General features: G+C 34.6%; 1 protein-coding gene across 2 annotated transcripts in view; it reads left to right on the top strand.

The window, feature by feature from the left end:
* Nucleotides 1-1,494: 1,494 nt before the first annotated feature.
* cngb1a (cyclic nucleotide gated channel subunit beta 1a) overlaps nt 1,495-22,868 on the top strand; it is a 40,145-nt gene continuing 18,771 nt past the window's right edge. Inside the window, exons 1-20 of one of the 2 annotated variants that reach the window (XM_046865326.1) lie at nt 1,495-1,632; nt 3,266-3,379; nt 5,173-5,206; nt 5,905-5,950; nt 6,812-6,914; nt 7,091-7,113; nt 7,270-7,284; nt 8,894-8,990; nt 9,951-9,989; nt 10,370-10,406; nt 10,525-10,606; nt 10,688-10,812; nt 10,960-11,002; nt 11,100-11,117; nt 11,441-11,507; nt 12,505-12,529; nt 16,962-17,298; nt 18,024-18,173; nt 19,249-19,290; nt 19,477-19,533. In XM_046865326.1, coding sequence (XP_046721282.1) covers nt 3,287-3,379; nt 5,173-5,206; nt 5,905-5,950; nt 6,812-6,914; nt 7,091-7,113; nt 7,270-7,284; nt 8,894-8,990; nt 9,951-9,989; nt 10,370-10,406; nt 10,525-10,606; nt 10,688-10,812; nt 10,960-11,002; nt 11,100-11,117; nt 11,441-11,507; nt 12,505-12,529; nt 16,962-17,298; nt 18,024-18,173; nt 19,249-19,290; nt 19,477-19,533 — 1,433 coding nt within the window. In that variant the 5' untranslated portion in view covers nt 1,495-1,632; nt 3,266-3,286. Of the gene's footprint in view, nt 1,633-3,265; nt 3,380-5,172; nt 5,207-5,901; nt 5,951-6,811; nt 6,915-7,090; nt 7,114-7,269; nt 7,285-8,893; nt 8,991-9,950; nt 9,990-10,369; nt 10,407-10,524; nt 10,607-10,687; nt 10,813-10,959; nt 11,003-11,099; nt 11,118-11,440; nt 11,508-12,504; nt 12,530-16,961; nt 17,299-18,023; nt 18,174-19,248; nt 19,291-19,476; nt 19,534-22,868 lie in introns of both variants that reach the window. The other variant, XM_046865325.1, reaches the window with a different exon arrangement.

Here is a 22,868-nt window from a genome sequence, read left to right as displayed (position 1 = left end):
AACACAGGTGAGGTGTGTTTTTTCATTTCCGTTCGAAAATTTAATTGGTCTAATGTTATGTTGCTTAGTTTTTTGGCTTGAAGTTTATGGAACCGGGAAAAACCCAGAAAAAAATCATAAATTAGCCGCTTCGTTGTTTAAGCCACGGGGTTCAAAACATGGTAAAAAAGTAGTGGCTTATAGTCCGAAAAATACGGTATTATCTGTGGGTCATGGTAGGAGCCCCTGAAATTTATTTGATACTTTTTTGTCTATGATGCATCATATTAAAAGGGAGTGTTTTATTTATGCAACAAAGGAAAAAGTTGTGCAGGGCACATTAAGGCATAATGATGCAAAAAAGATTGATGTTTACATTTTTCAGAGTCCAGTGACACTTAGATCCTGCACCAGCTGCCACAAGGCCTGTCTCCAGGGTTTCCAGAGCTGCATTCAATTTGATGCTGCCATATGCAACCTGTTTTTCACTTTGTCTTTTGGGAATCACATAAAACCAGTGCAATGAATCTGAATTAGACTGCCAATTACTCTGAAATTAACCAGATCTTATTGCATCCTTTTAAACAACCATCATCATGATGAAACCTACAGTCTGCCTGTTTTTCTTATTTCTCTTCCTCTTTGTATCTTTCTCTCTCATACCCTTTATGCTCCTTTACTGTCTATCTACCCCAAAACAAAGTAAACTATTTTCCACTGTCTTCATGTTGTGCTACAGTGGAACAGAATTTGCACTGAGCTCTTATTACTTAGAATTCCAGTTCCTAACCATATGTAAGGAATAATCCATGGCTAGTTTTACTGCAGGACACGGAGGCAAATAACCACCCAATGCTTCTCTACTGATAATGAAGCTGTTGATGTTCATTTCTTGAGCAGTTTTTTGTTTTAAATCTCATTATCTTCTAGCATTGTCTTCTCCACTTCATTTTATTAATTGTGGAGGAGACTTGCTATGTAGCATTTTATGGTAGCTGTCATGTGGGACCTTAGACATATAGCTATTTTTGGTTAGTTATGATGCACAACTTTACTTTCCAACCTTCCTTAGTTCTTTGGGTATAAATGGGAACAAATGTACCTTCTGTAACTAAATTCAGAGTCATACTTATACTTTTCTGCAACATGTTTGAAGCTTCCACCAAAGTATTAGTTTACATGAGAAATTGCACTGATTATATTCAATTGGCTACAAAAGTTGAACACTATGTATACTAGTGTATTCATCTAGAGATGTGAGTTTAAAGCGCAGGATTTCCAAAGAGTCACTTTAGGGCCCTTAACCCTCTACTGCAGCATGATTGGATTCTGGCTCACTTGTAAATTGTTTTGGACCTATCAAGGTTAGCTAATTGTTCATTATCTTTACACTGCAATTTTGTTTGTTGGAGCTGTTCAATTGCCCTGATTGTCCATTCAATGTGTAGAAACTTGCGTAGCTGCAATCAGGTCCAGGTGTCTGAAGTACATTCAGGTGTACATTCTTTCTTTTACCCTTTCCTGATAGAACCTAATCATAGCTAATCCTATTATTTTAGCTTCAGTATCGCTAATCCTACCATTCCTCCAAGTACCTGTCCTCTAGCCAGGTCTTCAATCTCTGAGATGATTGCCTATGCCTAAACAGCTAAGGTAAGTCTTTATATAATTCAAGTGTAAAGTGAAAACCCATGATCATTACTTACTCTCTCTGATCTCTTACAGTATATAAGGTATTAATGCACTGCATGTTACTTTAGTTTGAATATCATTATAAAATTGGTTTTACACATATAACTACAATAAACATTACACAAAGGTTAAATGAAAATGTATTACTGATTTTATGGATCTGTATTCTGTAGATACACGTACTTTGCTATATGAATAATTACTTAATTATTTATTTATTATTAAAACATTTCTTTTTTGGATATTGGTCGTTTTTTCTCAGAAAATCAGGGAGCATGTGATAAACTTGTTATAAACTAGATAATAGTTAAACCTAACAATTTAGCCAACTAGCTCCAAAAGAGGCAAACAGTTTGTTTTTTCCTCCTACTTTAAATGGACTGACATTAACCAAGATTTTATTCTTGTACATTCCATAGAATCTGGATTCTTTGTTGGAAGTAAAAAAAAGTTATTATTTAGTGAAGTTTCCGAATCAAGCAATTTAACATTTAAAAAGAATATTAAATTGTACAGTATATATTGTTAGTCCAGGGCTTATCATGGAAACTATGAATGTCAGTACAAGAGTATACACCATGGATTTAAATGTCATTGCGTTTAAAAATGTGATAAAAATGAATATTCATTTGGCTGAATATTAATATGTGAATGGTTTGTAATATTGTATTACTGCTGTTTCTTGTTTCATTATTTGTAATTTCTTCCCTAAGCTATGACAATGCATGAAATTCTCTTTCTTATGCCAGTAATTATGCTTTACACTAAATCAAATTATTAGATAGATCCACACTTTACCTGTGCAGTGTAGTATTCAGGTCAGGAATTTTAGCTGGATTAGGATCAGACACAATTAGCATTAATTAACACTAACAGCTCCTGACACGCTTAACCATGCAGTAGGGATTATCCTGTAATTCAGGCTACACTCCTATTGCAATCGTTTTTCTGTTATTTGAAAAAAAATGTCAACATTTTCAGAGCTGTGGTAAGTGTTTAAATTCAGATTTAAGAAAATTATACGGATTTTAAAATAGATTTTAGTTCACCAAGACTACCAGATATTTATGGAGCTTGCAAACAGGAAAAATGGTCCGAAAGACTATAAATGTTTTTGTTGTTGTTGTCTAATAAACTGCTAAATCTTCTGCCTCTTTCAGTATGCTAGTTTGAACTTGGTGGCCACATTTCCTAATTCCTATGCAATAGTGTTCACATCACCTTTAACAATAAGCTAGAATATTAATATTACAATATAATATTTATATATCAATATATTCAATTATAATATATTATATTTTCATTATAATTAATATTTGTATATATTAATTATATAATATTATCATATTGTAATATAATATTATTATTAATATTATATTACAATATGATAATATTATATAATTAATATATTGCAATATGATATTATTATTAATATTATAATATAGAATTATTAGCTGCAGATGTAACTAGCAATATTACAATGTAGTTGCTCAAATATTTCTCTCGTGCGCTTCTGTGTGTGTGTGTGTGTGTGTGTGTGTGTGTGTGTGTGTGTGTGTGTGTGTGTGTGTGTGTGTGCTATTATTATTATTAGACGTGCGTTTTGAGCTGAAGGATGTTTAGTTGGGTGGTGAAAGTTGTCCCTCAACCTCCAGAGAAGCCTGTAAAGCCGGAAGAGGAAGTCAAAGGCAATACACAACAAACATTAGTAAGTGTACATATGTCTGTTTGTAAACGCAAAGCGTGGATTACACATTCTGTTTCTAACACCTTCAGTAATGTGCTGAAAATTGTTACGTAATGTTATAATCTGCAAATGTAGAACTGTGTTCTCTTTTTTAAATTTTAATCTTTATTTGGTCGCCCACAAGTTAGGTCCCCTGGTGGTCTAGTGGTTAGGATGCGGCGCTCTCACCGCTGCGGCCCGGGTTCAATCCTTGGTCAGGGAACCAACCCCAGCCACTCTTAGTGCCGGTCCCAAGCCCGGATAAATTAGGAAGGGCATCCAGCGTAAAAACATGTGCCAAATCAAACATGCGGATGATCTGCTGTGGCGACCCCTAATGGGAGAAGCCAAAGAAAGTATTTGGTCGCCCAAAAGTTGCAACGCACCTGTCAGCCTACCTTTATATATCATACTTGAAGGAGAGCCATTCTTCCACATATCTGAGCTGACAAATGAGAGAGAGAGTATGCTATCCTACCCAGAGTGTGCCGCTTTAATTTATAGCCTCCTAGCTATAGATGGCTGAAGCATTGTTATCAAACGCATAATCTATCAACAATAAGGCAACTCCTTTCTTTTTGGTCACTTACTTATACAACGTTTATCTAAAATAAATTGGTAAATCTTAGCAGTGTACACCATTCCTATACTTAAAACACAGTACATATAAACTACCTATATATTAATTTTCATAAATAATTATTTATGAATAATATATATAATATATATAAATAATAGTATTATTTATGAGTATAAATCCTGTAAAAGAAAAATGTATAATTTTAATTTCTGCTTGAGAAAAAGAGAGAAAATACTTCAAAAGTAAAAGTAAGTAAAAGTATTGATCAATAAGTATTTAATCATTTTATATATATATATATATATATATATATATATATATATATATATATATATATATATAGTATAAGATTAATAATTTAATAATTTCTGCAGTTTAGTGTTCTATTCTCCTGTATATCATACCTTTATGAGGTTAGAGTTTTCTATTGTTTCAGACAAACCCTTGCTCTGCACACACTCTGCTTTGTGGACAAAACCGGAATTGTTTACTATTGTGGGCAGAAATACAGTTTTTATGTATGAAAAAAAAAAAAAAAAAATATATATATATATATATATATATATATATATATATATATATATATATATATATATATATATATATATACACAGTACAGACCAAAAGTTTGGACACACCTTCTCATTCAAAGAGTTTTCTTTATTTTCATGACTATGAAAATTGTAGAGTCACACTGAAGGCATCAAAACTATGAATTAACACATGTGGAATTATACATAACAAAAGTGTGAAAATATGTCATATTGTAGGTTCTTCAAAGTAGCCACCTTTTGCTTAGATTACTGCTTTGCACACTCTTGGCATTCTCTTGATGCCTACTAGGAAGAACCTACAATATGACATATTTTCAGTTCACTTTTTTGTTATGTATATAATTCCACATGTGTTAATTCATAGTTTTGATGCCTTCAGTGTGACTCTTCAATTTTCATAGTCATGAAAATAAAGAAAACTCTTTGAATGAGCAGGTGTGTCCAAACCTTTGGTCTGTACTGTGTATATATATATATATATATATATATATTTATGACAGAATTGTGTTATATTCTAATTGATTACATTTTATCTAACAATGTATATTAAATTGTCATGACTGAAAAAATACAGACAACATAGAAAAATGGTTTACTTGCTGATCAGTTGAAAGCAATTCTATTTTTTTCCACTCTTTTAGGAACCATCAGTTAAGGAGCAAAAGGTTCAAAAAGGTCAGTGATTACACACATGGCAGCTGATCAGTGATCATTAGTGATCATCAAAGTTGATAATTATTGGGCTAAAATCTGCATTTTAACAGTGCACAAGCAAATTGGTGACAATGCAACAAATTGCACAGGTGCAGCTTTTTATGTCATATGGGCAAAGGTGGATGCAAGTGCAAATATTATAATATTATATGCTATAATATTTAAAGTTCAAAATGTCCAACACTACGGTCTACACAATGACATAAAATGAATAATAAATATGCAAGAGGAAGCAAGAACAATTACCTGAAAAATGAACACACTGAAGACAATAATAAAAGCTACAGTAAATGTAAGACAAACTGTGAGATGTGAGGTAAAATTTAGACTTAAATACTGATGCTCATTTAGCAGTAAATCTGGCACAGGTGTACATACTGTAGACGTTACAAGAACTGGTAAGGTAGAAAAACTGATATAAAAATTAGTCAAGTGGCATAGTATTGATACAAATGCACACAGGTGCACTATGCATCTTACACTGATCTGGAACAAACCATTTATACCACTCATTACTGATCCATATAGAGCCAGAGTTGTATTTACACATATACAGTAGAGCCATTATGTTCGTGATCATTGGTATTTTTACTTTTACACAAAGCTGATGATGTGTCGCTTGACAGCACTGCCTTGTTTTCCATTTTGTTAAAAAGAAGCCAATCCTGCTAAGCTGAAAGAGGATAAAGTTTCAGAAGAAATCAGGTATGTGTGGGTGTGGGTGTGTGGGTGTGTGTATGTGTTTAGTGTGTCATAATGATTGGAAGATCAGATAATTTTAGTGACTTTGATCCAAAATACAGTTAAAAGTTACATTTTTAATAGGCAGATCCTCCAAAACGTCTATAAAGACGAACTTTGACTATAGTTCCAATAATGAATATGTGACAACTGGATGTCACCCAAATGAGGATGGGTTCCACTTTTGAGTCTGGTTCCTCTCAAAGTTTCTTCCTCATAACATCTAAGGGAGTTTTTCCTTGCCACAGTCGCCATGGCTGCTTATCAGGGATAAATGCACACCGTTCACCTTAACTGTTGATTTCTGTAAAGCTGCTTTGAGACAATGTCTGTTATGAAAAGCGCTATAGAAATAAACTCGACTTGACAATGCAACTAAGGACAAATTATGATGAACAGAACTGAGTATTTTGACTCGAGATAAACTACTCAATTCTGTTTCCTGTAATAATTTCCTGTGTAATGCATTTCATATATGGGATTCAAGTGACAAAAGAGAATGTACAGAAAACTCAAGTCTGTTCACTGTACATAACTTACAGAGATTTTGCAAAGCTTTGCTAATGTGCATCCAGCAGAAAATGAACGAATCACTCTTTCAGACTACTCATCCTTCTGAATCGCATTAGGGGCTTGTTCAAAGTGAATGATTCGTTCATGAGTCACTTGTTTTAAGTGTGGCCACCCACATCCCATCCACCTAACCTCACCAAACCTCTCTCTGTTTTATTCTCTCTCTCTCTCTCTCTCTCTCTCTCTCTCTCTCTCTCTCTCTCTCTCTCTCTCTCTCTCTCTCTCTCGCTCTCTCTCTCTCTCTCTCTGTAGTACTCAGGGTGGTGTATTGACCTGGATTTCTCAGGGTTTGACCAGTGCTCTCCCTCAGCCTGCAACTACACCTCAAACGGACAAGGCAGAGAGTGATGCCAAGGTACGAATGTCATTTGCCTGACATAATTTGAAAGTGAATACACATTTGCTTCTCATTTCAAAATAATCTCTCTCTCTCTCTCTCTCTCTCTCTCTCTCTCTCTCTCTCTCTCTCTCTCTCTCTCTCTCTCTCTCTCTCTCTCTCTCTTTCTTTTCTGTCTCTATAACATTTCTTAGCAACAAGAGGAAAACAGCACCAGGTACTATTTGCCTTTCTATTTCATTATTATTTCATATTGTGTGTGGGTGTGTGTGGGTGTGTGTGGGTGTGTGTGTGCATTCGGTAGGGTATTTGATTACCTGTTCATATGATTTACCTCTATCATATGTTTGTTTCATTTCATTCTGGATTGCAGTAAAGCAAATGAAGAGTGAGTAGTTCCAATTCATTTACACTTATAAATAAACACACTTAGGAGCAGATGTACTCTGTGCAGAATGGTGAAAATCTAATTTGAAAGATCAAATCCCTGCATCAAATTGGCTCGGCCCAAAACGGATTGTGTGTTCTCAAACGATAAAGGCTAATATAGAGTGTACAGTGTGGCTTTCATTTACAAAATGGCCAAATGGTCGCCTCTAATGTTTTTTTTTTAGATTTGATTTGTCCAATAATTTTTTTTTCGATATTTTTCCGATTATTTTTTATAGAGCAAATAGTTTATTTGATTCAGTTCATTACAATGCTACACAAAATAATACGCTTTGGACAGTATACACTCCATGCAGTGCACAATAATACAGTGGTGGTCAAAGTCTATGAACCATGTACTTGATTTAAAGTAGAGATACACTACATATATAACTCCTCTAAAAGTAAAAGTGCTCCCTTGAAACTTTCTCTTGAGTAAAAGTCAAAAGTATTTGCCTTCAAATGTACTTGAGTATCCAAAGTAATATGATTTATTATGTCTATAATGTTTCTATTATCATTTAAAGACCCTTGGTTAATTAATTCAGTTTATGTGAAAAAACTCTGTTACTCTTAGCACACCAACCTATTAATAGAATTATATAAATGAGTCAAATATCGGTACCAATTAAAATGATCATTTCCAAAACCTTCTTTTTAACTACTTAAAAAAAATTCCATCATTTATTACTCTCAAAATGTTATGGTTGCTGTTGAACTGATGCTGAACTGTATGTTTGTGCTAAGTAGAAACCAATAAGCGGCAATCAAAACAAGTTCAAAACAGAGTGTGTGCTCTACCCTGACTGGTGGCTTGCTGTGTGTTTGACCAGTTTAGTTTTTATCCACTGATAAATAAAAAAGAACTAAATTCGCAAAAATGAGTTGAGTAAAAAGTACGATATTTGACTTTAAAATGTAGTAAAGTCAAAGTAAAAGTATTCCCAAATTGAAATACCTTAGAAAGTACAGATACGTAAAAAAGCTACTTAAATACAGTAACAAATTACATTTATTTTGTTACTGTCCACCACTGCAATAATAGTACATGTTAAAACAGCTTATAGAGATCTGGATAGTTGGACATAATTGCTGTAGATATATTACAGTCCAGCTCAACTGTCCTAACGCAAGCCTTTAGGAAAAATATATAGCATCACTGTTGTAAATTCGGACCTGAACAGTCTGGCATTTTTAAATGTCGCATTTGTGACATTTAGAAAGAAGTGAAGACCATTTGAGTTACTGTGCTTTAAAACTATACTACTGTTGTTTTTGTGTTTTTATAGCTTAGTTATTGGTAAAATTAGATTCAAATCTTATATAATAACATTTTCCAAGAAAAAACGTACCTTCTACCAAAACATAATGGCGCGTTATTTATACAGGCACTTTTAGTTAAGGCTTTACATAAACCCCTGCAACTCCCACGATAAAAACTCAACTGTGCTTCTGTCTCCTGCTGCCTTGTAGTGTTTGCTCAGAACATTGCACCTTTCTATATACAGCAGACTCACTCTGCTTTCATGGCCAGTGAGTTTAATGAATTATTATTTTCCCTCTTACAGGACAGGGGTGATAACCTGGATTGTGCAGGGATTAGGCAAAGTGGTTCCACAACCTGATGACAAGCACAAACAGCAGACTGAATCCCAGGTGACTGAGGTATGCTGACAGCAATTTTAGTACCTAACAGTATAATATGTAGCACAGAGTACTGAAGCAAATCCATTATATTAATCATACAACCCAATACGTTTTGTGTTATATCACAGTCCTTGCACATGCGAAGATTAGATTAACTATATAGACACTCTGTTCTGTGTCTGATTGGCTGGAATGGATTTTCTATAACAGCAATTCGGGCAATTGAACAAATCTTCAGCTACCAATGCTAAATTAACGTGAATGCGCTCGTTCACATGTTCTAGTTTCTATAGCAAACGCTTTTACACCATATAGTCATAAAGTCTAATAATGAACTTTTCAAAGTTAAATGTATTTTCATGGATATGATGAGGTTTTCTGTAAGGCGTATTTAAGGTTCCCTGGTGGTCTAATGGTTAGGATGCGGCACTCTCACCGCTGCGGCCCAGGTTCGATCCCCGGTCAGGGAACCAACCCCAGCCACTCTTAGTGCCGGTCCCAAGTCCGGATAAATGGGGAGGGTTGTGACCCCTAATGGGAGAAGCCGAACGAAAGTTTTCTGTAAGGCGTATTTATTTTCCATTTATAGAAGGAGTCTCCAGAGTCAGCATTTTTTTAATGATCAGTAGATTTCATACTTCAAAAGAGCAAGAAAAAGACAAACTAAAAGTGCTATAATGTATAAGATGACAGGAACTAGCTTGTATTAGATATTCTACAATATCAAATGTTACAATAAAACATAAGATGTAACAGTTACAACAGTTAGAACAGTTGTAATATAAATGTATAACTTGCCATTAAGTAATTAATTACAAATCACTGGCGGTTTGCTGTTGTAGAAGAGAAAATGAAACATTTTGGCATGTGCTGTTATTGTATAATCATAATTTTTTTGCTCTTGAAAACATCTACTCTGCTTAGCATCAGATTTTTCTTGTTTTCTTGTTTTACTTAATTTTCTTTCTTTTTTTTTAGGTTCCAAAAGTAGTGCCAGAGGTGAAGGTAGAGCCCACCGTAAGTACATCACCTCAGACACTAAACCTGCTACAAGCTAAACAGTCCAAAAAAAGAATTGGCACATGTTTAAAACCAATCCTAAATGTAAATATTACACCTAAATATTAATATTAAATCTAAATTATATACGTTAAACATAATTTTTTTTTTTTGAGTGTATATCTATAAAGAATTTCTACATTTAACGTTCACATTTATTTTTCATATTTTCATAAAGATATTTTGCTTAAAATAAATTTGTATTTTGTTTTTTAACATTAATAATTCATGAGGAACATTGAACAATGTTTTCATCATAAAGGTTTGTGCTTCACTAAATAGGTGTCTATGCATATGCATGCATTAGTGTTGTGTGAATATTTTGCTTTCTCCCACAGGTACAGGAGGTTAAAGAGGTTAAAGAAATTAAAGTGGGTGAGTGGATCAAATATAAGAATTATTTTCCTATTTTGTTCACATTTATTTGGCTTTTTAAAAAAGATTATATCTAAAAGGTATTTATATATATTTTTTTATGTATATATATGTTCAGAACCTGAGCCTCCACCTAAAGCCCCTGTGGTGGAGGTGGTTCCTGATGCAGAACCTGAAGGAGACCAGTCCTTAACTCCCAAGTATCTTCACTTGACTTATTTAAAAAAAAAAAAAAAAAATGGTAACATTTTGGACTGAACTCCGTCTTTTCTATTTCTCAGGGTAATGGAGTGGATAAAGCAAGGATTTGAGAAGGTGGTTCCTCAGCCTGGACACTCTCCATCTGTTACAGATTCTTCAGAAAAAAAGGAACCTACTACAGATACTGCACCTCTGATTTCAAAGGGTACGAAATATTCTTTCTATATTTCGTAAATTCTTTCTTTGTGTAAAGGTTATGTTGTTTGTTGCTGAAAAGGAATTAAATATACTTGAGATAAGTATCTGTTACATAAAGGTGTTCATGTTTATGTTTTTTTCTTTTTTCATTTAGCACCTGAACTCTCAGCAGCTGAGGAAACAACCAAGAGCACAAAGTAGGTCTACTTATATCTTTACTCATATCTATAGCAATAACACAGCCTTCAAAATGAGAATAAACTGGGGGCATTTGTCTGTTTCCATGGCAACCAGTGTGGAGGGGGAAGCCAAGTAAGTAGATTACTGTGTGCTCCTTCTGTTCTTCTGAAGACCTGACTTGTTTAAATAAAAAATAAATAAAAAGTGCTAGGTATAAAAAAAACAAAACAAAAAAAAAAAAAACTAAATGCCCTAGTAATGAGTTAAATTAAAGTTTTTCATTGTTTCCTGTAAATGCTTTTGAGTTGCATGTAGCTTAGACCTCCAGCTGTAGTGTCCTTGTTATGGCACGATAGAAACATTTAGTTAGTTTACTACAGGCTAAAACTATGCATATTATAGAATGCAAACTCGGATGTATCCATTAACTAATCTGAATTCCGTACCCTTTAAAGTGTGGTTGGCTGGATTGTACAGGGACTCGGTCGCATTATGCCACAGCCTGTTGTGAAACCAAAAGAGGTAAGATATTGGTGATGCTTTATTAGCTTTCAATAATAATATGTTTAGAAATTGTGAAACATATTCTGTAACAAGGAATTGTCTTTAAATTGTACTTAAACCAAACGTCACAGGTTTTTTTAATTTCACATTTATTGATATGGCTCAGAGTGGCAAAGATGTCATATGAATGGTCAAATGCAACTTCCAAATCAGCACATTTCAATTATATTATCCACAGAGTAAACATTGGCTTTACGATATATTCTTTATTTGACACACTATGTCCAAATCTACATAAACTGGCCCATAGTAGTACAACCACAACCACATTTTAGAAATCTTATCCCATCCACTGGGACAGAGTGGGATTAGTCAGTGCAATAGAGAAGGCAAGAGCCTTCTATATAAATATATATATATATATATATATATATATATATATATATATATATATATATATATATATATATATATATAATCTGTTTCATTTATATTATATATCCCTTTAATATAAGCCTGGCTGTAGGTCTCAGAAGGAGAAACTTTTGCATAGTTTAGCATTTTTAAATACCAGCTAATATACAATATCACACTTTCTCACATCATGTACATTAGTGCAGTTATGACTACAATATTGCCAACTGTAAAGTGTAATATCAGCGAATTTCACTTGAGCCTACTCACTTAAGTAAGGGAGTTTGAATTATTGAATTATCACAGCCTCATCAGGGCATTGCTTTGGGAGACTACCGGAAGTACATCTTTACAAAGTCGATCATTATTCTGACAGCGAAGTCAATAAATCAAGTAAACCCAAATCTCTCTAGGGTGAATAAATAATGACCACAATGAATATAAAATGCTTTGAGAACTGTGAAATGTGAGCCTCGGGTAATTTAATAGCTTAAAAATCACACCTCTGCTACAAGAAATTTTAGTCATTGAAATTAGACATTACCATTATAAAACTGTCATTCTTATTTCATCCTAATGGTTTCAACTCTTTTTTTTACAGGATACTTCAGATACAGTTCAAAACAGTAAGTCTACCTAACTTTTTTCATACTGTATGTGTAGTATATATAGGAACAGTCTACAATAAATGGACAAAAGTTTGTAGACACCTGACCATAAGATTTAGCTGCTTTTAAACATCCCATCTCACATTTACAGTTATAATAACATCCACTCTTCTGGGAGGATGTTTCACTGGAGATTTGTGTTTATTTAGCCACAAGAGCTTTAGTAAAGTCAGGTACTGATGTAGATTGAGGAGGCCTGGCATGCAGTCAGAAAAGTTGAAGATCTTTCACTGTAAACTATGCAAATCATATCTTCAGACAGAGCACTGGGGCATAGTCAGGCAGGAACAGGTTTGGGTCTATTAGTTTCAAGTGAAGCGAAAGTGTAATGCTACTGCATCCAAAGGCATCCTATACTGTTGTGTGCCTCAAACTCTGTTGTAATAGTTTGTGGTAAAACCCCATATGACTGTAAAAGTCAGGTGTCCTGATTCTTTTGTCTTTAAAGCATATTATATTGATTACAGTGTACAATCACTGATCAAATTTACACATAATTTTTCATTAATGTGGTAATCGAGTCAGCTGATTATGCACAATCCTGGTTCGTGTATGCCGATTTTTTCAATGGAACATGTAAGCTAAATTTCACAAGCTTGAGAGCAATGAAATGTGTAGGGCAATTCATCACAGAAGTATGAGTGTGGTTTTGGTTTGATACAACAGTTTTATAAATGAGTAAGTATGAGTAAGTATCCTTTGCCATGTCCACTGATGATGTCCATTTACATTACTGTAGTAACCATTTCAATCCAAGAAGTGGAACTGTATGTGATGAACACTGATGAGCGAATTTAATTCACATACTAAATCATTCCAGTGTTATTATAGGAAATATAGGCACTCTTGGAACACTGCTAGATGAATCAAATTAGTGAAGCAGAACTTACTGGTGTACTTGGAGAACAGCAGTTTGGCTTTTCTGTATTTTGTAATCAGATGGTACCATTAGTCAAAAAGCAAGGCAGCAACTACTCATATTGATAACTAAGGTTTTGTTTTTTTTAGTTCTTCAGAAAAGTAAGGTTTTACCTTATTGTTTTCGCTTTGCCCATGCTTACAAAATGATGAAGGCTATTCACAGGGTTTAACAATCACCCTGTTGAAATGTACAGGAGAATTGGAAGCTAATAATTTTTTTTCTTACTCGAGTAAATTGGGTAAATGTATAAATGTTCACTTTAACCACAACTTAAGTCTGAACTTATAGCGTACAAAAACACACTTGAGAAAAAATATATATTAATATATCCCAGATAGCCTTTGGCCTAAATTCCATCTACATTTACCTTCAAATTTACGTATTTTTTTTTAACTTTTTATTTCTCAAGATAGCCGTGTAGTACTGCGGGGTTTTTCCAGATTTCAGTGACAAGGCTCATGCCTTTTTGCATTTTCTTCACTTTGAAACACTAAACATAGCTTTTGAATTAGTTATATAGTTGATTTGAGACATGTGGGCTGGTGTTAGTGCTCTAGGACTCCAAGTCTTGTTTGGTGTGTCTTTGGGCTGTTGAGGTTTAAGTATTTAAGACAGATTGTAACTTAGTTCATCTTCTCCATCTGTTTCAGGGGAGAAAGCCATGAGAGCCCCTTAAACATAAGGAGAAGAAGACTGGGAGAGGGACTTATACCCAATGAGACAGAGAGGGAAACAAATTAAAAGAAAACTCAGTCCAATGGAAACACACACATACAGTACACATCTATACACACATTCCAAGGTTATGTAGAAATACCAGCTGACTGCTTAATTATAATTATCTATTACTGAATTAGCAAAAATAGCTATCATGTGATCCATGCTTGTGTAGCTTTGCAATTATTATTATTTTTCAGGGCCTTTTTTTATTTTCCTGCTTTTCAGGAGCATGTTTTGCTTAATTGCTTAATCGCTCAGTACCTGTGCTAATACATAGCACAAATTTCACTCTACAGATCAATTTTCCAGTCAAATATTTACATCTTGTGGTGATATTGTTCTGCGTTTGTTAAAATTTATGCTAAAAGTCAGCTTTATGGCTTCAATAGAAACAAAGTTTTACAGTTCCTTTAAGTTTCCTAAAAATGTATACATAATTTGTAAAATGACCCCACTTGACTGGCTGATCCAATTCTGTAGATTTGCTGTGGTACATAGATGCATTCTAAGCAAGCTGTTGTTTTGTTCATGTTGGTTGTTGTTTTTTTGTATGTGAGTTGCTGCTGCTGGATTGGTTCAGGCTAACCTTATTGCAAATGTTTGCTGCCTGTAATACTTAATAAATCATTTTTGAATTGCTGAATGCCCCGTGTGGTGTGAGATTATTATTCAGAGCCTAATAAGTAAATTAAGGCTAGTTTTGTCATACCAAATGGATATTCCAAAAGTTATTTTCTACCTCAAAGTCCACTGACTGTTGAAAGGGTTGCAATGTTCTTCTTGTTGCTGCACACCGCAACAAGTCAGTTTGCATGGCCATCGTCCCAGAAGGAAGACTCTTCTGTAGCTGAATCACAAGAAATCCTGCAAACAATTTGTTAAAGACAACAAGTCCAAGAGAATAAATCACTGGAACCATGTCCTGTGGTCTGATGAGACTAAGATAAATGTGTTTGGCTCAGATGGTGTCCAGCATGTGTGGTGACACCCTGGTGAGAAAGACCAAGAAAATTGTGTCTTGCCTACAGTCAAGCATGGTGGTGGTAGCATCATGGTCTGGGGCTGCATGAATGCTGCTGGGTCTGGGGAGCTGTGGTTCATTGATGGAAATTTGGATTCCAACATGTGCTGTGCCATTCTAAAGCAGAACATGATGCCCTCCCTTCAGAAACTGGGCTAAACAACTGCCTTTCTAAGGTGAGGGTGTTAAGGATTAAGGCAGTGCTGAATAACAACATTGCTCACATAAAATATTGACACAGTTTTGACATGTTCACTTGTATTTACTTTTGTTGCCAGTTATTCTGACAATTATGGGTGTATGTTGAGTTATTTGTAGAGGACAGTAAATTTATACTGCTCTACAAGCTGCATGATCTGCTGTGGTGACCCCTAAAGTTAGTAGTTAGTTATCAGCATACCGATCTAACGTGAGGAGTTTTGGGGTACATTCAGCTTTCCAGTTCATCCCAAAGCTGTTCAGTAGGGTTGAAGTCAGAGGTCTACAGCAAGCCACTAAAGATCTCCAACTCATGGAAACCATATCTTAATTGAGTCTGCACAGGGGCTCATAATGAACTGGTTTAGGTCTTTTAATTCAGGTGAAGGGAAAACTTAATAGTACCAAATCCAAAAACATTCTATACAATTGGGTGCCTCCAAATTTGCAGTAAAGGTTCAGAGAAGAATCACAAATGGCTGGAAAAGTCAGATGTCTTAATACATTTGTCCATATAGTGTGTGGAATTGTTTGTATGTTTGTTTTTCTTTTAGAATACTTTTGCAGGTTTTTTCTTTTAAAACTTTCAGGGTAAAAAAAAGATACAGTGGTAATAGTAAAACCAAATGAAGCTTAACTGAAAACAGAAATCATCTTTTATATTAAATATTTAGCCCATGATTATTCATGAAACCCCCTATTATTGCCAGACACAGTGTAGCCAATAGTTTGTGGTCACCTGGCCAAATATACCTATATGTGCTTGTTAAACATTAATAATTACAATAACCTCCACTCTTCAGGGAAGTATTTACACTAGATTTTAGAGCATGGCTGTTGGGATTTGGGGTCATCCAGCCATTAGAGCATTGATGAGGTCAGGGGTTGATGTTGGATGAAGAGGCCTGGGTGCAGTCAGTATTACAATTTATCCCAAAAAATTTAATTGGGGTTGAAATGAGGGTTCTGTGCAGGCCAGTAGACCAACTGTAGCCAGCCAAGTCTATATATACATTTCTTTTTTCACAAGAGCACTGTCATGCTCAAATCAAATCAAATCAAATTTTATTTGTCACATACACATACATACAGGGTACGACATGCAGTGAAATGCTTTTTACGACGTTGATTTGATTTGATTTGATTTGATATATACATTTCTTTTTTCACAAGAGCACTGTCATGCTGGAACCAGTCTGCGCCTCTTTGTTCTAGTGAAAGGAAATTTTTCATCCTACAGCATACAGTGATATTTTAAATAATTGTATGCTTCTAACTTTGGGCAACATTTTGAAGAAGTCCAACTGATGGGTGTTTTGATCAGGTTTTCTACCGTGTTTGTCTAACAAAGCATAAATATGTAATAGAGCATAACACATCTCAACTAAGTCAATAAGAAATGTATAAGCATCTCTAAAAGTATTATTTTAGTTCACAACTATGTCTCGAAATTGCATATTAATTACTAATATTCAATTAGTATGCATCATCCTAGTTCTTTCTATTTATTTCTTTTGCTTTTGGCTTAGTCTATATCCTGCAAGAGGACTGTGTGCAAGAGGAGAACCTAGTAGTGGAGCAAAACCTGGTGCTGGAGAAGGACATGGTGCTGGAGGAGGTTGACTCAGACTGGGAACAGCAGCAAGTCAAGCAGGGTGGTTTGCTTGTTGAGAAGCTGGAGATACAGGATGAAACTCAGATGGAGGATCAGATTTGCTCTCCACTGGAGGTTCTACATAACACCACACCTTATATCTTGCTCACACAGCAGGAAGATGCTGAGACACAAACAGAGCGCTGGACACCTTTAATAGAAAACATAAGACACGAGGCTGAGGAAGCAGCTTTGGTCGCCATGCAAGAGAGGTAAGGGACATGTCTCTGAATTCAGTGTTAATCAACAGTAGCGCTACTACTGTTACTGCACTGTTACTGCAGTGTTAGATAACAGTGGTGCACACAAAACAGACATTTTGGACATGTTCACTTAGGGTGTACTAACTTTTGTTGCCAGCTATTTTGACAATAATGGTTGTATGTTGCGTTATTTTCAAAGGACAGTAAATCTGTACTGCTATACAGATATAAGCTCTAAGCTGCACAATGAATACTTTAAAGTATATCCCAAAAAATACCTTATACATTGACTTAGGTAAAATATTTGATATTTTTATGTTTTATTGTAAAATAAATATGGGTTTGGAAATCATTGCATTCTCGTTTATTTATATTTTACACAGCATCATACTTTTTTAAAATAAGGGTTGTAATTAGGGTTAAAGTTTCCAATATTTGGTCGAATATTTTTACATGAAAAAAACTATATTTAAAAAATATCATACATACAAACCAATAAAAGAAAGAACTTTGATGAGATCTTTTTACAATTGTAAAGGCATCTTAACTTATATCATGAAAAAAGACTCCTCATCCATGTCACATGGAAAAAACTAAATAGGACCACCTAAGCCCAATATGTAGATGTAGATTTTGAAAAAGCAGTGTATTATCATATTATAGTACAGTGTTATGTATAGTGTAATATAGTTTAGTAGCTGTTTGAATGGATGAATGGATTAATGAACATGCAGACTGGTGCGTGAGCATCTGGAGGCGGCGAGGATGGCGGAGGAGTTGGCACGCCAGGCTGCTGAATTGGCAGTGAGACAGCTGGAAGAGGAACACACTGTAATCAGAATCACAGAGTCAGAACGTCTGTCTGAACAAGACAACGGAGAGCAGTAAGTCTCACACACACATACACATACACATAATCAGAAAATTGTGATGTCTAGACGAATGGGTCAGAGCATCTCTAAAACTGCAGCTCTTGAGCGCCGTTCCTGGTCTGCAGTGGTCAGTAGCTTTTAAAAGTGTTCCAAGTAAGGAACAGTACAGAACTGGCAACAAGTTAATGGGTGGCCGTGGCTTATTGATTCATGTGGGGAGCAACTTCTGTCCAGTGTGGTCCGATCCAACAGACGAGCTTCTGTAGCTCAAATTGCTGAAAAAGTTCATGCTGTTGATGCCTAAAGGGTCAGAACTGTTTTGTCAGCAAAAAGAGGACCAGCACAATATTAGGCAGTTGGCCATAAAGTTATGCCTAATCTGTATACTGTATATACAAGTATGTACAGTGCGTGTGTGTGTATATATATATATATATATATATATATATATATATATATATATATATATATATATATATATATATACACATACACCCCTTTGTTACAGTATTATATTCACAAAGTTCAGTTTATAAAATGTATTTTATATATTTTTTTTTAATCAAAGAAATATAAAAATATCATAACTTGAGCATAAAAACCAAGAGCGACTGGTGAGTGGCTGATGATAGTCTCAGTCCATAATCCTGATTTAATAGAGCAATCAAATTATTGATTATCGAATCTAAATTATTAACTACAGTAGTTAAAAAACTGAAGTACAGCTTTAACTTCTTGATTCAACCCTTGCCTTTCCTACAGTAGAGGCAGATAAATGACAGTGAAGGGTATTAGGGTTCATTTTAGATGTCAAAGCTGTTTTTGAGAAAGAATTTAAAGATCATGTCATAGTAATGATTGTCATAGTAATGATTTAATAGTCTGATGTACAGTATTAGAATGTAGCAAATACCTTTTTAAATACAGGACGTAAAAAAGTAAAAATGTAACTCACAGAAACTACACATACTGGAAAACCCAGATTTAAATCCTGAATAAGGGTTTGGATTTTTATCCACATATACACCAGTCTTATACACACAATCTTTAGTCTGCACCTGTTTACTGTTTATTTATTTTTTCCAAGGCTCTTCAACATCCAGGAGGAAGAGAATGAAGATGACCCAGAGTAAGTGCCATCACTCACTGTCTTTCTTTATACTCTCCTTCCATCTATTGCGCTTTGGTGCAGACTGAGAGTTTGTAAACTCAATGCTTATTCTGCCTTTTTATATTCTTTTTGCTGAGGATTCTCTTTGTTTGGTGCCTTTTCGGAAGTTGAATTGTCGTCTGTTCTTTGTGGCTTGCTATACAGGTTACAGCCCCTGCGTGAGGAGAGCGAGGAAGACAGTGGGGAGAGTAAAAATGCTGAGTAAGGGTGTTCAAACAAAAAAGAACAAAAGAAATGAGCACCCACCTTTCAGTGTGTATCATTAATACTAATGCAGGATGGGTTTTCTTGAACTAGGTTTCAATATTGAAAAGGCGATTTTTTTTGGTGCAAAATACACAAAAATCATTTCAGGACTAGACTTGCTCAAACATAATATTGTTTGAATGCTAGGGTCCACTACCAACAACTGCGTCCATCATAACTCAAAATATAAAATGCAAGATTAATAAAAAAAAATTCTGTTAATCCTGTGAATTTTACTTCTATATATAACCTTCTCCTGTTATACCTACATACTTTTTTGTGATTGAGGCTCCCTAGAGCAATAAAATTATCCTAATGAATACTTGTTTGATATATTTTTTTATCAAATATCATTTAGATACATTAAACATTTAAAAAGATCTTTATTACCAGTACTTTATAAAACAGAAATAAAGCTGTATTATCTCTTACTATTGAGCAAATAGCTGTTTATATCTGATATAAAATCCACATATGTTGAATGTTTCACAACATTGAATGTACCCAGATTTAGGGGATAACAGTAACTCTGCATGTCACTGCATCACGGATGTTTTTACCTGTATATGTCAGGTTATATTCCATACATATTAACAGTCCAAATGCAATTACACTTATATCCTACTAGTATATAATTAAAATATTATTATGATATAATTATTTTATAAAAATATTATATAATTGAGAAACAGAACCGTTCCTGGTACTGGACCAATGGTAGTTATGGTATATGTATACTATAAAATATTCAGCAGATACACAATTAAATGTTTTACTCCAAACGATTTTTATAATTATGATTGTGCTGGAGGTTGGGTGCTCAAACATAACTGCTTGTGAATGGCCCATGTTACTTGCACTACTGCTAACAGTTTCCATGCTTCATTTTGTTGGCATATTTATGGGGGCGCGTATTTTGTATTTAATCGAATTTGGGCACACACAATGTTTGGGAAGGAGGGCTACGAGAAAACAGTATGCTAATACTTAGAAAAATATACACCAATCAGGCATAACTTAACATTATGACCTCCTGCCTAATATTGTGTTGGTCCCCCTTTTGTGGCCGAAACAATCTTGACCCATCATCCATTAACAGCATTAACTTCTTCACCAATTTGAGCTCATCTGTTGGATCGGACCACATTGTTTAACAAGGGCTAAATTGTGATGTCTAGACGACTGGGTCAGAGCATCTCCAAAACTGCAGCTCTTGTGGGCTGTTCCCAGTTTGCAGTGGCCAGTATCTATCCAAAGTGGTCTAAAGGAGGAACAGTGGTGAACCGGCAACAGGGTCATGGGCCATCAAGGCTCAATGATGCACGTGGGGAGGGAAAGCTGGACCATGTGGTCCGATCCAACAGATGAGTTAAAATTGGTGAAGAAGTTAATGCTGTTAATGGTTGATGGGTCAAGATTGTGGGTCAAGATTGTTGCCTAATAAATCCCACCCTCTAACAGATGATCAGTGTTATTTACTTCACTGACCATTATGTTATGAGGTCATAATTGGAATAAAATTACACCATGACAGCATTCTAGTCTACAGCCAGTTTTAAGAACCAGTCATTGGAGGCAAAAGTACACACATACTTCACTTATTAGAATTACAGATACTCATGTTTTAAAAGACTCTGGTAAAAGTTGAAGTACTGACTATACTTTTTTACTCAAGTTAAAGTAAAGACGTTTGGGCTCTGACGTGTACTTAAGTAAAGATTAGTCATTGCTACTACCTGTTTTAGTGTCACACTGGTAACTGGACCTCATGTCATATTAAGATTAGGGCTGTCAATCAATTAAAATATTTAATTGCGGTTAAGCAAGTGATTGTCATGAATTATTTCACAATTAATCACAACTTAATCGTACATTTTTATCTGTTCTAAATGTATCTTGAATGAATATTTTTCAAGATTTTAATACTCTAATCCATATGGGTATGGACAAATATGGATGCTTTATGCAAATGTATGTTCATTATTAGTGAAACCAAATTCAACATAGAGCAATAAGACAAAATATTATTTTAAATGTTTTAAAGTAATGTTGGTGCTTTAAAATAAAGTAAATTATCAGGACACCAAACGGAACCTTTACTGTTTCCACACGGACGGTTAATGAGGTGATACCGGAAAAACTGTATCTCATAACTTTCATACGAATTACCTAAGCAAAGAATATTTGATTTCGATGTGATTTGGTTCATTTAAAAGTATTATTATTATTATGATGTGAGGCAAGTATTTACTGAGATTCAGGTTGATTTATTTATGTGTTTTAAAGAGAGATGACAGAGACGGCAGAGCGTGCACCCATTCTTTTTTCAGCGTTTTGTTATTATCATGAGTGTATACAAATAAATGTAGACCCTTTACAGTTTCGAATGATGTACTGCTCTTATCTGTACGATAAAAAAAAGTGATTTATTTTGTTTCGGCGTTATGAGGGGAAAAATGCCACAAAACGCGCCGGCGCCTTCGTCGACCCCAGAGAGTTCATTCTGTGCATCATGGTGGATTTCGGTGCTGATTTGGGTCTTGGCGCATCAGTAAAACAAATGTTTACTGATTACAAATAATTTTTCGGTGAAGTTTATTTATTTGTTTATATCTGATTAATTATATCTGTTTTAATTTCACCTCTTCTACATTTATTTAGTTATATCTTTAATACCAATGGTCAACCAGAACTGCATTAACTGCATTAATAAAATTTGTGCTGTTAAAATGAATTTGCGTTAACGCGTAAATTTTTACAGTCCTAAATAATATATATTAATACAAAAGAATTTCTAATTATGTTATCTAATTTATGTATCCAGGCTGAACATCCACCATATAGAACACAAGCAGAGAAAAGATAATGATCATCAGGAATGTCTCTGTTATGTCATGTTTATATTGCTGACTCCCTCTGACTCATCCACGTTAACCCCAGACTACTTTTTTGTCTACGTCTGTGGTGTGTGTGAGAGCCAGGAAATGAAACACCAGTGGTAGATTGAAAAAGCCACACAATGACAGGAAATCGGTTGATGGGCTAAAAACGGCGCTCAGTGAGAAGAAAAAATATTAACATTTCACCAAATAGATTAAAACTAAAGTAACGAGCCAATTTTGAAAATGTAGAAAGATACGGATATTTCTTAAAAAATGTAATGAGTGAAAGTAAAAAGTTAAATAAAATAAATGAAGTGAAATAAAGTACTGATACCAGAAAAATCTACTTAAGTACTTGTACTTCATTACTTCTCACCTCTGGAACCAGTCACCCAATCACCTATTAAA

This window comes from Silurus meridionalis, chromosome 13 (genome assembly GCF_014805685.1).
Source record: "Silurus meridionalis isolate SWU-2019-XX chromosome 13, ASM1480568v1, whole genome shotgun sequence".
Lineage (NCBI taxonomy): Eukaryota > Metazoa > Chordata > Actinopteri > Siluriformes > Siluridae > Silurus > Silurus meridionalis.
The sequence above is the reverse complement of the archived record's forward strand: the minus strand, read 5'-3'. Positions and strand labels throughout refer to the sequence as shown.